This window comes from Lepus europaeus, chromosome 2 (genome assembly GCF_033115175.1).
Source record: "Lepus europaeus isolate LE1 chromosome 2, mLepTim1.pri, whole genome shotgun sequence".
Taxonomy (NCBI): Eukaryota; Metazoa; Chordata; class Mammalia; order Lagomorpha; family Leporidae; genus Lepus; species Lepus europaeus.
The window spans coordinates 109,249,534-109,262,049 of record NC_084828.1 but is presented as its reverse complement, the minus strand read 5'-3'; the positions used below and the strand labels follow the sequence as shown (position 1 = coordinate 109,262,049).

General features: G+C 48.0%; 1 protein-coding gene across 4 annotated transcripts in view; it reads right to left on the bottom strand.

Moving 5' to 3' along the window:
• TNIK (TRAF2 and NCK interacting kinase) overlaps nt 1–12,516 on the bottom strand; it is a 388,730-nt gene that overhangs the window by 108,107 nt on the left and 268,107 nt on the right. For all 4 annotated transcript variants that reach the window (XM_062211872.1, XM_062211854.1, XM_062211863.1 and 1 more), the window contains 2 exons: nt 2,619–2,673; nt 608–686 (listed from right to left, as the gene is read on the bottom strand). In XM_062211872.1, the coding sequence (XP_062067856.1) occupies nt 608–686; nt 2,619–2,673 (134 nt within the window). The remainder of the gene's footprint in view (nt 1–607; nt 687–2,618; nt 2,674–12,516) is intronic.

Genomic DNA, 12,516 nt, shown 5'->3' with positions numbered 1-12,516 from the left:
CACACTATCATAGCAGCCTTCATATAGTCATTTTCTTTAAATCAAGTCACCTTTTTAGGGGAGTGTGCCTGTTACAACGAAACGTTATAACACTGCCCAAAATAAGAAGCCAGCTGTAGCATCTGCGACCCAGAGTAAGAGTTAAAACAAAAATCCACAAATGGTTATGCACATGCCACAGATATCATTTCAAACAGCACCAGGTGTGTATGTGCACTAACGGAATTAAGGAATAGAAGTTGGCCAATCTACTAGGATGACGCGATAAACTGCCACCCTCTGATACAATGCTCCATGCTGCTGGGAAAGATATCACTTGAGGTCATAAATCAAAGAGCGACTGTGTTATTACCTGGTCTCCACTACCCACTGCAGCTAATAGCTCCTCGCTTTGAAGGTATGGGAATAAGACTCGCTCTACAAATAGCAGGTGCTCTGTGTGTACTTTAGATGAATGACAGCATATGGAAAGCCAGCTATCAATCAAGTCTTAGTGTATGTTAGTCTCACGTTGCCAGCAGTGCCTTGGGATTCCAGCTAACGCAAAAGAGAACCATAGGAAAATCTCAACCTTTATAGCTGCAAAAACACCGAAGAGCAAACTTACCACTTCTTGGACTTCAGCCGAGGTGCTGGGTTCCGGGGGATGAGGAAGAGGGCTCTCATGGGGTGCATGTCACAGAGAGCTGCAAGAGACCAAAACAAGGGCCAGCTCGTTAGGGAGCCAAACCCAGGCCGAGCCTGGCCTGGCTGTACAGACAATGCTGCCAAATGAATCCACACACGACCAGTGAGCCTTGACTCACAAGGTCCAGAAGCTTCCACTTGGCGAGCATTTAAAAGAGCTCATGCCTAATTGTAGGAGCCCCATAAATACACCATGTTTCTGCTATTTTGTTGGTCTTTTCACTGACCATGCTTTTATTTTACATTTAAGGGAACTGAGTAAAAGGGTCTGCCCCCAGCCATCTCTGCAATAAACAAACCATCTGACATTGAACCTGATGACAACTGCGACAGAGACAGTGCATTCCTTTCAATTAGCAAAAGCCTAGGCCATAAAAGAAAAGATATTTGATAACCTGCAATCTATATCCTATATACTGAAGGTCCATGCAATTGCAATGTTATTTGCATAGATTTCTGGAGCCCAAAGTGCTAGCCCAGAATAACATTCTCTCTGTTTCTAGATTTTCCAAGTGGATTTTTTAGTTTCACGAGGGGTTTTGATTTTAAATTCACTAGCCCCAGGAAGACCAGAGGATTAACTCAAAGAGAGCTGCAGAAAACAAAGCTATTGCAACCTTGACACTCATTTATAGAGAAAACAGGCATACCTTATTTTAATTGAAATATTTTATTAGCTTACTTTTCAAACATCTGGAGATATTTTTTCCTTGTACCTAGAATAAGAATATATGCTTCCTAAAAGCCCAGGGATTCTGTGGGCAGCAGCTTATTTTTAGCCCTGTCTGTTACTCATCAAGAATAATAATATGGTTTTCAGACGGCAACAGATTATTTCTCTGATGCATAAATGCCTATGAGTACTGTGAATGGGGGGGAGCTGTCAACACTCAAAGTCTATCACCTGATGAGTTCTACCAACTCTAGACCGAGAGAAAAGAAGACTATGCTAACTTGAAGCCGGGAGTGTCGGCCACCTGTCAGGCAGCTGCAGGGCCTGTTTCGGTCCTGGTCCTTTGAAAGGCAGACACCAAGGGGATGTGAAGCCTGTAGGCTATGCCTGGGGAATGTTCCTGTGTCCAAGGAAAGAGACAGCCAAGAAGGGTAGGAGAGCCATAGTTCGCCATGCGGGTCTGGTCTTTAGGACAGGAGGGTGGGGGGGAGGGCAGGTGAAGTGTCCCAGTGTCCCACACTGCAGGCAAGGTCAGCAGAGTCCTGGGGATTACCAGGGAGACAGCTGCCTGCAAAGGACCCTGCATCCTCTGAGTAAGGTTCTGCTCCTGTACCCACGTCCTTCTCGGCCATTGATGGACAGTGGCCCTGGGGGGCGTGACAGCGGTGCTGCTGAGCCGCTGGGGCCCGTGGTCAGCACCCCTTCCTATAGGGCAGTCTGCGAGCACATCCTCACGGCCACCCCAGGGCTTAGTGCCCCAGATCTCTAGGAACCCCAGAGCTTCTCAAGACGGCCCCAGGGCTCTGGCCACTCTGTCTCAAAGAACAGCAGGGCAATGTCAGCTTCTGAAGAGCAGCGTTGGAGGAGGAGTGACAGCTCCTGACTGTGTGTTTGCTGAACCAGTGCACTAGCAAGTGGCTTTGGCGGTTTGTATGCTGGAGTTCTGCAGTCATTGTGGGTTGGTCACAGTTTTATGCTAGGTGAAAAATAGTTCAAAGAATAAACTGCACGATCTCACAACAAACAGGACTCCCCAAAGTTTGCTTTGTCTCTGTTCTCGTAAAGGCAAGATGCTTGGGCTGCTCTAATATGAATGGATTCCTGGTTGACCAGAAGCCTCTGCTTTCTAACTCTGCCAGCTCAAAGCCATGCAGGGCGCAGTGTGGTGGAAGTAAAGCCACTGCAGCTCCTGGCAAGGACCCCTCAGCGCCCGCAGAGTGGACCAGCAGCACAGTCCACCGCAGAGGAAGGTACTTACGGGGAGCGCCTTCTGCCATCTCAATGGCGGTGATTCCCAGAGACCACAGGTCACTCTGAAAAACAAGGAAGGCACAGCCACGCATAAATTCTGGCATCTCATGACAACCTGGCTCCACTGGTCACAGCATCAGGACTGCACTCTGAGGCCTTTTTAAGCAAGCTGCCGGGCAGGAGCAGCCTCGCTCACTTGTCACTGACAACGTCTTTCACGGTGCCTGACACGCCATGTAAGTTTCCAATAAATGCATAAAAAACATACGGCTTTAAAAATTAATTCATCATTGAAATTTATCTGTCACTCGAATCATATCAAACTGCTGCTATTTGTCTGTGTTTCACATCTTGATTGAGCTGGAGCTGTCAAATAATAAACCAAGCATATTTAAGGCATGCCACTGGTAAAGTATGACATACATAGGTTTCTGTGAACCCACCACCGTCAAGGTCGCAAGCATACCCATCACCCCCAAAATATCACACTTGTCCATTCAGAGTCCCCCACTCCTTTCCTCCCTGCCCATATCCCCAACTCCACTGTCCCTATGCAACCACCGATCTGTCACCATGGATTAGTTTGCATCTTCTAAAGTTTTATATAAGCAGAATCGTGCAATAAGTGGTCTTTTACATCCCATTTCCATCACTCAGCAGAATGCCCATCCAGGTTGCACCGATCAGTACTGCCCCCTCTTCTGTTGCTGAGTAGTAGTCCACTATCTGGACACATTACAGGTGAATCATGCATTTGCATGTTGATGGACACTTATCTCCAAGTCAGGCTATTGCACATAAAACTGCAAGGAACAGTGGTACAGTCTTTGGGTATGCAGTTTTATTCTTTTAAATAAACGCCTAGGAGTGGGACAGCTGGATCATACAGTGGGTGCTAGGTATATTCAATTATTTCCAACCTACACAATCAGCAATTTCATTTGGTTTATCCTAGTAAGATAAAGGCAGGGAGACTCTCCAATGGTGATGTTCATTGATGTATCTCCAGTATTTAGAATATAGTTGAGTGCAACAATGGGTGTTTAGTGTATTTTGTTGAGTGGATGAACAAATATCTTTTTTTTTTTTTTTGGACAGGCAGAATTAGTGAGAGAGAGAGAGACAGAGAGAAAGGTCTTCCTTTCTCCATTGATTCACCCCCCAATGGCTGCTGTGGCCGTGCACTGGGCCAATCTGAAGCCAGGAGCCAGGTGCTTCCTCCTGGTCTCCCATGCAGGTACAGGGCCCAAGGACCTGGGCCATCCTCCACTGCTCTTCCGGGCCACAGCAGAGAGCTAGACTGGAAGAGGAACAACCAGGACAGAATCCGGCGCCCCGACCGGGACTAGAACCTGGTGTGCCGGTGCTGCAGGCAGAGGATTAGCCTAGTGAGCTGCGGCCCCGGCCACAAATATCTTCTAAGTGGAGTAATAACATAGTGATCCTTATGCCCTTATATCCTTTCTTATGCTTAGACTGATGTTTATGCTCTGATCAGCACTTTCCAGGCCAATGCCTCCACCTCTGCCTATGCAATCTTCGTCTACAATAATGCAATTCCCTTCACTCTATCTATGACTCAGAGGTATCTAAGTATTGCGTGGGAGGGGGCAAATCAAGAGACGGGGAAACATAGGTTAGCAAACCCGAAAAGGCTGCTTGCCACTTCAGTTTCCCAGGAGATTGCTAAGAAAACCTAATACAAAATTTGGTTCAATGGCCTGCATTTTGATCGAGTCTCACCCTCAAATAACCGCAGAATCAGACCCAACTGCTTTGACCGTGGCAACAACAGGATGTCCAGTTGTCTTGAGATACAGCAAATGCAAGTCATGTAACCTGGGCTTCTGCAGAGGAGGAAGACTTTAACCTTAACTAATGCCTGGAGCCCACGTCCCTGCCCTCTGGAACCAAGGAGCCAGAGAACGAGTGGAACTGAAGAGGAGACTGGGCTGCAGCCCAGGAAGATCTGGTGCTGGAGCTTCTCAATCAGATCTTGTCTCGCCAACACTTCCCCATCCCAGCTTGTCCACCTTAACCCATAAAACCTGCCCCAGAGCCCAGAGTAGGGAGACAGATTTGAGTCATGCCCCCTTTTCTCCTTGCCAATTGACCTCACCTTTGTTCTCTCAGAAGTCAGAACCAAACAATCAGCTTCTATGTGCACTGGACATCAGGCCCTTACTGCATAACGATCTCTCAATTTAAATGTCTCATGCATGTTGTGCATTCCTGGAAATTCTCATTTGCAACCTCCCTGAGATCACAGGGATCCAAGTGAAATGTCCTTGCCACTCTCCTCAAGCAAATGTCAAGGCCACATGAAAAAGAGACATACCCGGAAGAGAACTATGAAATTTATGCTGAATCATTCCCTAGAATATCGCACGAGGGACATCCAAGCCTGGTCAGTATTTGGGCACAGGCCTGTACAGTGTGGAGAGGGCTTCCTAAGTGGCCTAGCCTCTTATCCAAAGAGCAATCTACCTTGCAGCAGGTGACTGGGCACATGCAACTTCACACTAGTACCAGAGAGGATTCTTGAAATGTTACCAGTTCTCAGTGCAATGGGCGATAACAATGCATCTTCACAAAACCACTGGCCTCAGATCGCAAGGAACTGCTCTGTGTACAGCACAGCTGAAGAAGGTTCCTTTTGTCTTTTCTCTTTGTTTTGTTTCAAGATGTGCTCAAAGCTTGTCATTAAACGCATACACACTCCCACTTATCTGCACAGCCCAGCAAATGACTGCGTTTTCCCACAGGCTCATGCCTTGCCCAGTGAGGTCATTTCCGGAGCTAGTGGGCACAGCTCAGCCCACGTATTTCAGGCCGGCTCAGGAGCAGTAACGGTACAGGATGAAAACACAGCTCTCTTGTACCTGGGGTTTTATGGCTGATAGACAAAGACGATTGTTTGGGAACATGATGAAAATGTTGAGTCACTCTGTGCAGGAGACGTTAAACAGGAAACAGTAAGGACAGTCTGGAACTGGTGGATGGGCTCAAAAGGTCCCTGTGCAATTGTAATCAAGACACCGATGTCTTCCAGCTGGAAGTTCTACCCCCACTGCCCCAGTATTTCTAGGAGTTGAGTGTTTCTCTAGTGTGAATGAGGCACAGGGATGAGAGCGACAGCCACGCTCAGTGACCCCGACCATCACATCAGGGTCCAGCTTACATAGCCCTGGGGTCCAGAGAGCTTCGAGCTGGTTTGACAACCAACAATCTGAAAGGAAGTGATAGTACTGGGGTAAGAAGGGTTGCAGACCAGGACGAAGATGGGGGGAAAAATGCCCAAACGACCCAGGCACACCAATGCCTTTGGGTGTGTGCTCCCCAGCAAGTTCCGTCTGCCTGCAGCACCTCCCAGTGATGAGCAAGCTGACCCCTCCCTGGCAGAAGCCTCTGCGCAGACCCGGCATGCTCAGTGAGGACCACTGCGGCCTCCCTCCAGCACCACCAGGGCTCCTTCCCCCCCTGCACCTGCGTCCCCCACAGACGTGACCACCTTGCAACACACTGTGCTTACTCAGCGCTGCCTTACCATGCTTTGTGTTTGCTGTTGTGCCTCTCACCTTACACACACACACACACACCCATCAAGAATCTAAGACCCATAGGAGAGCAGGCATCTTGGCTTTTGTTCATTGATGTATTCCAAGCACCTAAAACAGTACTGGGCAATACTAGGCCCTTAAAAAGTATTTGAATGAATGAATGAACAAGTGAAAGAGACATGAGACAAAGGAGCAACACTTGTGTCCTGGGGCTTGTAGAGTCCTTGTAAATCATCTGGCTCAAGCTTGCACTTGAATGGGTGCGGGAAGGTGACTTAGCCAGGATCCTGGAGTATCTTGGCACTAGCTTTTCAACAGAGCTCGATCTCTGGTCTCCTGGGCCAGTTCCCTTTAAATATCACAGAGTAAGAACTTGAGTGTTCATCCTTTTCCTTTCCTTATCAGAGGCCCAGGACACAAGTGTTCCAGATTCCTCCTTTGTCTACAGGTAACTAAAGGTGCTGGCAGAGACGCGCCGAGGCAGGCCAGTACCAGGTGACAAAACCGGCCTCAGCTGCTAGAGGTAACACAGATCGACGCAGGAGATCAGGCTTTTCAATCAGGCTCCTCTGAGCTCCCTTTCTCAACTGCCCAGGAGCCATCCTGTGCCCCTCCTGCACTCCGGTGTGGTGCTGCCTCCCCCACCATCTCACAGCCCATGGGGCTCTCCCCTCTGCAGTTAGGCCTGCCCAGTTCATTTTTCTAGGATTTCTCTCCAGGTGGTTGTGGCAGATACTGTTTTTTGGCTGACCCAACAGGCACTTTCAACCCCTTTCTCCCTTGCTGTTCCCATTTCAGAGTAGAGGCAAAGCAACGCCTGGCTCTCCCAACTCCTCGGTAGCAAAGGTGGCAGTTAGAGATGTGAGGTACATAGCCTTGGCCACAACCCAGACAGTTCCCGGGAGCTTCCGTTTTTCCTGAAATAACGGACAAATAGACCTGGTGCCTTGCCAGCTCTTCCTCGTTTTCCTGGTGTCTTGAATAAAAGCGAGGCATCTGGACCAACAGCATCTGTCTTGCAAACATGAGGCCATAAGCCAGCAAGTTAACAGTGTCAGGCCAGAAAGACAGGAGCCGGGGTTTCTGAAGACATCAGCTGAGCCCCTCCGTCGCCCCTGCACTGCTCTCTAGATTTCTGGTGACAGAAGAAACCTAAGCACAGCCACACACACATTCCCCAGTGAGAACGCACACACGCACGGGGATCATGGGAGAAAGCATTTTTGGACAGCGTGGGACCGCAGAGGTCTCAGCAGTCGGGTGCTCCTGGATTTCTCCCACAGGGAGCAGAAGCATCAGAGAAGGCCTATTGCTTTTGTTTAAGACACATCATCTCAGAATTGCTCTTCTGCAGGCTCCCCACAAGACCCCCGTCACACCTGTCACACCGCAAGGGCCACATCACCCTGCCCGTGCAGCCTCTGATCAGTCACTCGGCCAAGCCAGTGACTGGTGTTTCATTGGGCCTTCCTCCGATATCATTATTGGGATTTTTTTTTTATTTTGCTGGGGTACTCTTGTTTCCCAAAACAAACATTTGTATTCCTGGCCACGTATACTCACAGCTGCTTGTAAGTTATGCTGAACTGTCCAGGCTGGGAAGCTATAAATGCCCTGGATGGGCCTTGTTTCTGCCTTTGGATGCATTAGTGAGTCCCAAAGACACTTTGGAATTAAATACAGGAGAAAATGCTCCAGTTACAACTGGCAAGACAGATCACAGGAGACGAGAACCGGAGGAAGGAGGAACAAGACGAGGAGAGTCAGGGAGAGAGAAGTTTCCTTTGTGGCCGTGCTGTGACTCATTTTGGCAAGAGCTGGGCAATTCATTATTGCAGAGGTGCGGTACAGCCTGCCCGGGGCATGATTAATAGCTCGGTCCTGTGTGCATTACACACAGAACAGAGACAAATTCTAGTGCCTCCGAGAAGGCAGAGGCGAAACACCACTTCCGGCTGGTGAGAGAGAGAGAGAGAGAGAGAGAGGGAGGGAGGGAGGGAGGGAGGGAGAGTGTGGACATGTACGAGAGGCATTGGGGACAGATGGCAGGAAAAAAAGGTTAACCAGAACAAGAGAGCCTTACTCCTGGGGCTGGGCTAGCCAACACAGTGAGGAAAAGGACACACTTAGGCAGCTGAACCAGCCACACCAGGGAGAGGCAGCGTGGCACAGGAAGAACCCCCGAGAGCACTGTAGGCAGGAGCAGCTTGCACTGTGCAGGCACACAGCCCTGGGGTCGACTCTCAGCTCTGACACAGCCAGCTTGGTGACTGGGGACAAGGCCCCTCACAGCTCCGAGCCCATTCTCTCAGCTGTAAAGTGAACACATTCCTTGAAGGGCTGGTCTGTGAACTCAGTAAGACAATACACACCAAGTGCCTAACCCAATGCAGTGCTCATATTTAACAAATGCCGTTGTAGACAGAACCCTGGGACCAGTCACAGCGACAGGGCAGTGGCCACGAGCGACAGGACTCAACAGCACTGGAAACAAGTTACTGGGCTCACCCAGGCAAAAACCAGACCCTTAGAGAATGCAAACAGGAAAAGGCATGCCTTCCTTCCGCAGCCTGGCAGTCTCCCTCTGTCTCGCCCCCTCCTGGCAGAGCCTGGTAAGGAGGCAGAGGGACAAGCCCAACACACAGAGAAGAATGGCAGACTAGAGTGGACAGAGGGTCACTCAGTCACACACACACAACCAGCACAGTGAACTCCACCACGTTTCACAGACCAGAAAATAGTGTTTCATTGCTTAAGTCGTTTGTGGTTAATCTTTTTGAAATGTTCTAGTTGGCAAAAGGAAATTATATGTGCTGTGTGTGGTCCCTAAAGTCAGCCTCTTACCCTACTGCTAGAAGTAACAGAGACACAATAAGCGGTTACAGTGCATCGTACGAATAGAAGGTCGGGCCATATGAAATTGCTGTTTTTACATAAAAATGACCCTAATAGTAGTACTTTCATATGATGAGGAAACACAAAATTGCCATATATGGAATGCTTGCCAAACATTAGGCACTTATTAATCACTTATATATTAACTCACTTTATTCTATTTTTTTTTATTTGACAGGTAGAGTCACAGACAGTGAGAGGGAGACAGAGAGAAAGGTCTTCCTTCTGTTGGCTCACTCCCCAAATGGCCACTATGGCTGGCGCTGCACTGATCTGAAGCCAGGAGCCAGGTGCCTCCTCCTGGTCTCCCATGTGAGTGCAGGAACCCAAACACTTGGGCCATCCTCCACTGCCCTCCTGGGTCACAGCAGAGAGCTGAACTGGAAGAGGAGCAACCGGGACTAGAACCCGGAGCCCATATGGGATGCTGGTGCCGCAGGTAGAGGATTAACCAAATGAGCCATGGTGCTGGCCTTATTCTATTCTATATATGTGCGTGAGTATATATTTTCTATTATAACCTGTAACAATCTCTCATTGTCATCTTATACAGGCACAGAAAGGTTGCTAATTCCTATAACATGATACAGACATAGGAGACATAATCTGCTTTTTAGACTGGTCCTGACACCAGCTCTCATTCTGGCGTCAGCTTACACACGACATTAGATGGAAACAGAACAACGTGGTAAGTTCCAGATCACCAAGGGTGTGCAAGGATGGGGAGTTATTAATCATCCCATTCCTCATGTACAAACAGAGGACAGCAACCTTTGGTTCCTTGTCCATGTGCATTCCTCACCTGGCCTAAGAGAAAGAATTCGAAGAAGACCTGATGCTTTTCCACCAGGGAGTCAGCATTTGCCTGGAGGTCACGCTGGCTAGGTCTGACTAAGGAGTCCCATTGGGTGGGTGTGACTGTGGAGCCACAGAAATACGTTGAACAGGGGTCTCCATTTCCCACTGGAGACACCAACATGGTGTCCCTACTGTCTTCCTTCCAAGAGAACAGGGAAGGACTCGTGTTTGAAACTCAGGAGACACGGGCCAGGACTTGCTTGAGAGTATGAAGCCCCGTCCCCTAATCTGAACACTGTGCTCCGACACCTGCATGGCGGTGACCCTCTCACCAGACAGCCTGCTCACTTTGCTTCCTGCTGAGCTTCGTACCTAGAGGAGCTACTTCCACCCCATTTGGAAAAAAAAAAAAAAAAAAAAAAAAAAAAAAAAAAAAAAAAAAAAACAATGTATCTGTGACATGGGAGAAGGCACATCAGGGCACAGCATTCACCCAAACCCTGGAGGAGCGCCTAGAGCTGCCGCCGTGGGCAAAGTCTCACCAACACAGCTGAGGTACATCACAGACAAGATCAGCACAGGAGGTCGGCAGGAGGGAGGGGGAGAGGACGTGTCGGTTCCCTGGGCTTCTCCTACTTCCCTAGTGTAGTGTAGGAGCAAGGCCTGTGTGTGACAAAGCCAATGAAAGCTGGCAAAGAAAATACCAAATCTAAGTTCCCCATCTACATGTGATAGAGGTAAAACACTAGTTTTTCCAGATCTTCTGGATGTGTGTCTGTGGGTAGGTACACTTGTATATACTCTACACATATTACAGGCATGACACTGTAAGTTGTTTCTCGTGCCTAATACTACCTTGGGACTTGTCCAACCCCAATACATATGCCACCTGATTGCTTAAGTGTCTACGTAGTATTCTACAGGACCCGTTTCCTGTCGGTAGGCATTAGCCACAGAGAACTTTCTTCAGTGGGAGGTTCTATTAAAGCAATAAATACGTAGGACCACAGAATGCTAGGCAGATCCCACCCAACTAAAATGCAATTCAAAGTAAGTTTTAAAAATCACAGTTTAAGCAGCTGAGGAATTTTGAATGGTTTTATTAATTTCACATCTTTTGCATGCTTATTATGGAATGGGAAAGCTTTCATTATTGCCTCGCATACTTAACAAGGAAATGAAAGCTTTCCTTTCACTTGAAGAGTTTTGACAGAATTTCTGAAAACAAGAAAGGAAGGGTCTCCAGGGAAAGCCAGCACACCACACAATGAGATTCCGTGCTCCTCCTTAGGAAAGGGTCTATTGTCAGTGAGCTTCTTACTGCGCCCAGTAGATAGCACACCCAACCAGGCTGCAATACACTGGATGAGCTCTTCGGATTACTCCCACACAGAGGCCTTTGTACAACTGTGCCTCTTTAGTTGTTTTTAAATTATAGCCAGCCTTAAAGACACATTAGACACACAGATAAATAATCAGTAAACAACCAGAAGATAATAAATCAAACCATTCTCTCTGGGACTTGGTCTTTATTTTAAAGTAAGGGTTTTGTAGAGGAGAACTTCACCCAGGGATCTGCAAGCCACATTTTCTTCCATACGTGCCCTCTTGGCTGAAAATATCTAGAATACCCAGGAGCCCGCAGTGCAGACATCAGCTTGGGAGGCTGGGATTCTGTAGGGTCCAGTGAACTACCAAACCTGCAGTGACAAATCCTTGGGCTGAGGTAGGCCCTCAAGTGAACTCACTGGGTAGCAACTGCACACACACAGCTTGGCTTATGCCTTGCACACAATGGACACTCGATAAATACTGAGCGACTAGACAGTTTCGAAAGTCCGCATACTGCCAAGTTGTCGCCTGGTGACAGACCACATTTCCAAGAACACTGACCAGGAACGAGGGTAAGGTATGGCGCCAACAGAGAAGTGAGAGAGGACATAAAAATTAGCATCTCTGCTGGTCCACAGTACAACGATGAAGTAGTCAAAATAAATCTAAGAATGCCCACAACTTTTCTGCCCGATCTTCGTATTCATCTCGTTATGTTCCCTTCTTTTGCCCAATTCGGGCGGCCAGTGAAGCTCACAGCCGTGCTGTGACATGCTCTCCCCTCTTACGCAACACCCTTCACTAATTCACATTAAGGTCTAGATGACTGAATCTGCTCTTCCCATCAGGATTCTTTATTTCTAAATAAAATAGAGAAATTAACCTTCAGTTTTTCATGTATCAGGACACCCCTGTATTCGTGTGTATCTTCTGGCCCCTCTGAAGTCACAGTGCACCTGTGGCTACGCACACACAACGCTTTGCCTACACTTAGCACTGTGCAGTGTTCTCACAAACTCTGCACTCATCCCGAATTATATTCCTTAGCATGATCTGAAGCAAGAGGACCAAGATATCACTTAATGGCAAAGTTTGGCTTGACCAGAAAAAGGCTTCTTCTAGTTACCCTACTGAAACCATTTCGTACCACAGAACAAAAGTCTCATCTATAAGCCCATTTCAAAAAAGTTCCTGGAAAAATGGAGTGAAGAGGTCAGTTTATCTTGGTGCAAAAAATTGTCAAATAAATGTCCAGTATTTTCATAACATGCATTTGTTCCCACAACCTTTCTGAAAACCCCTCATATGCACGGATTTCAC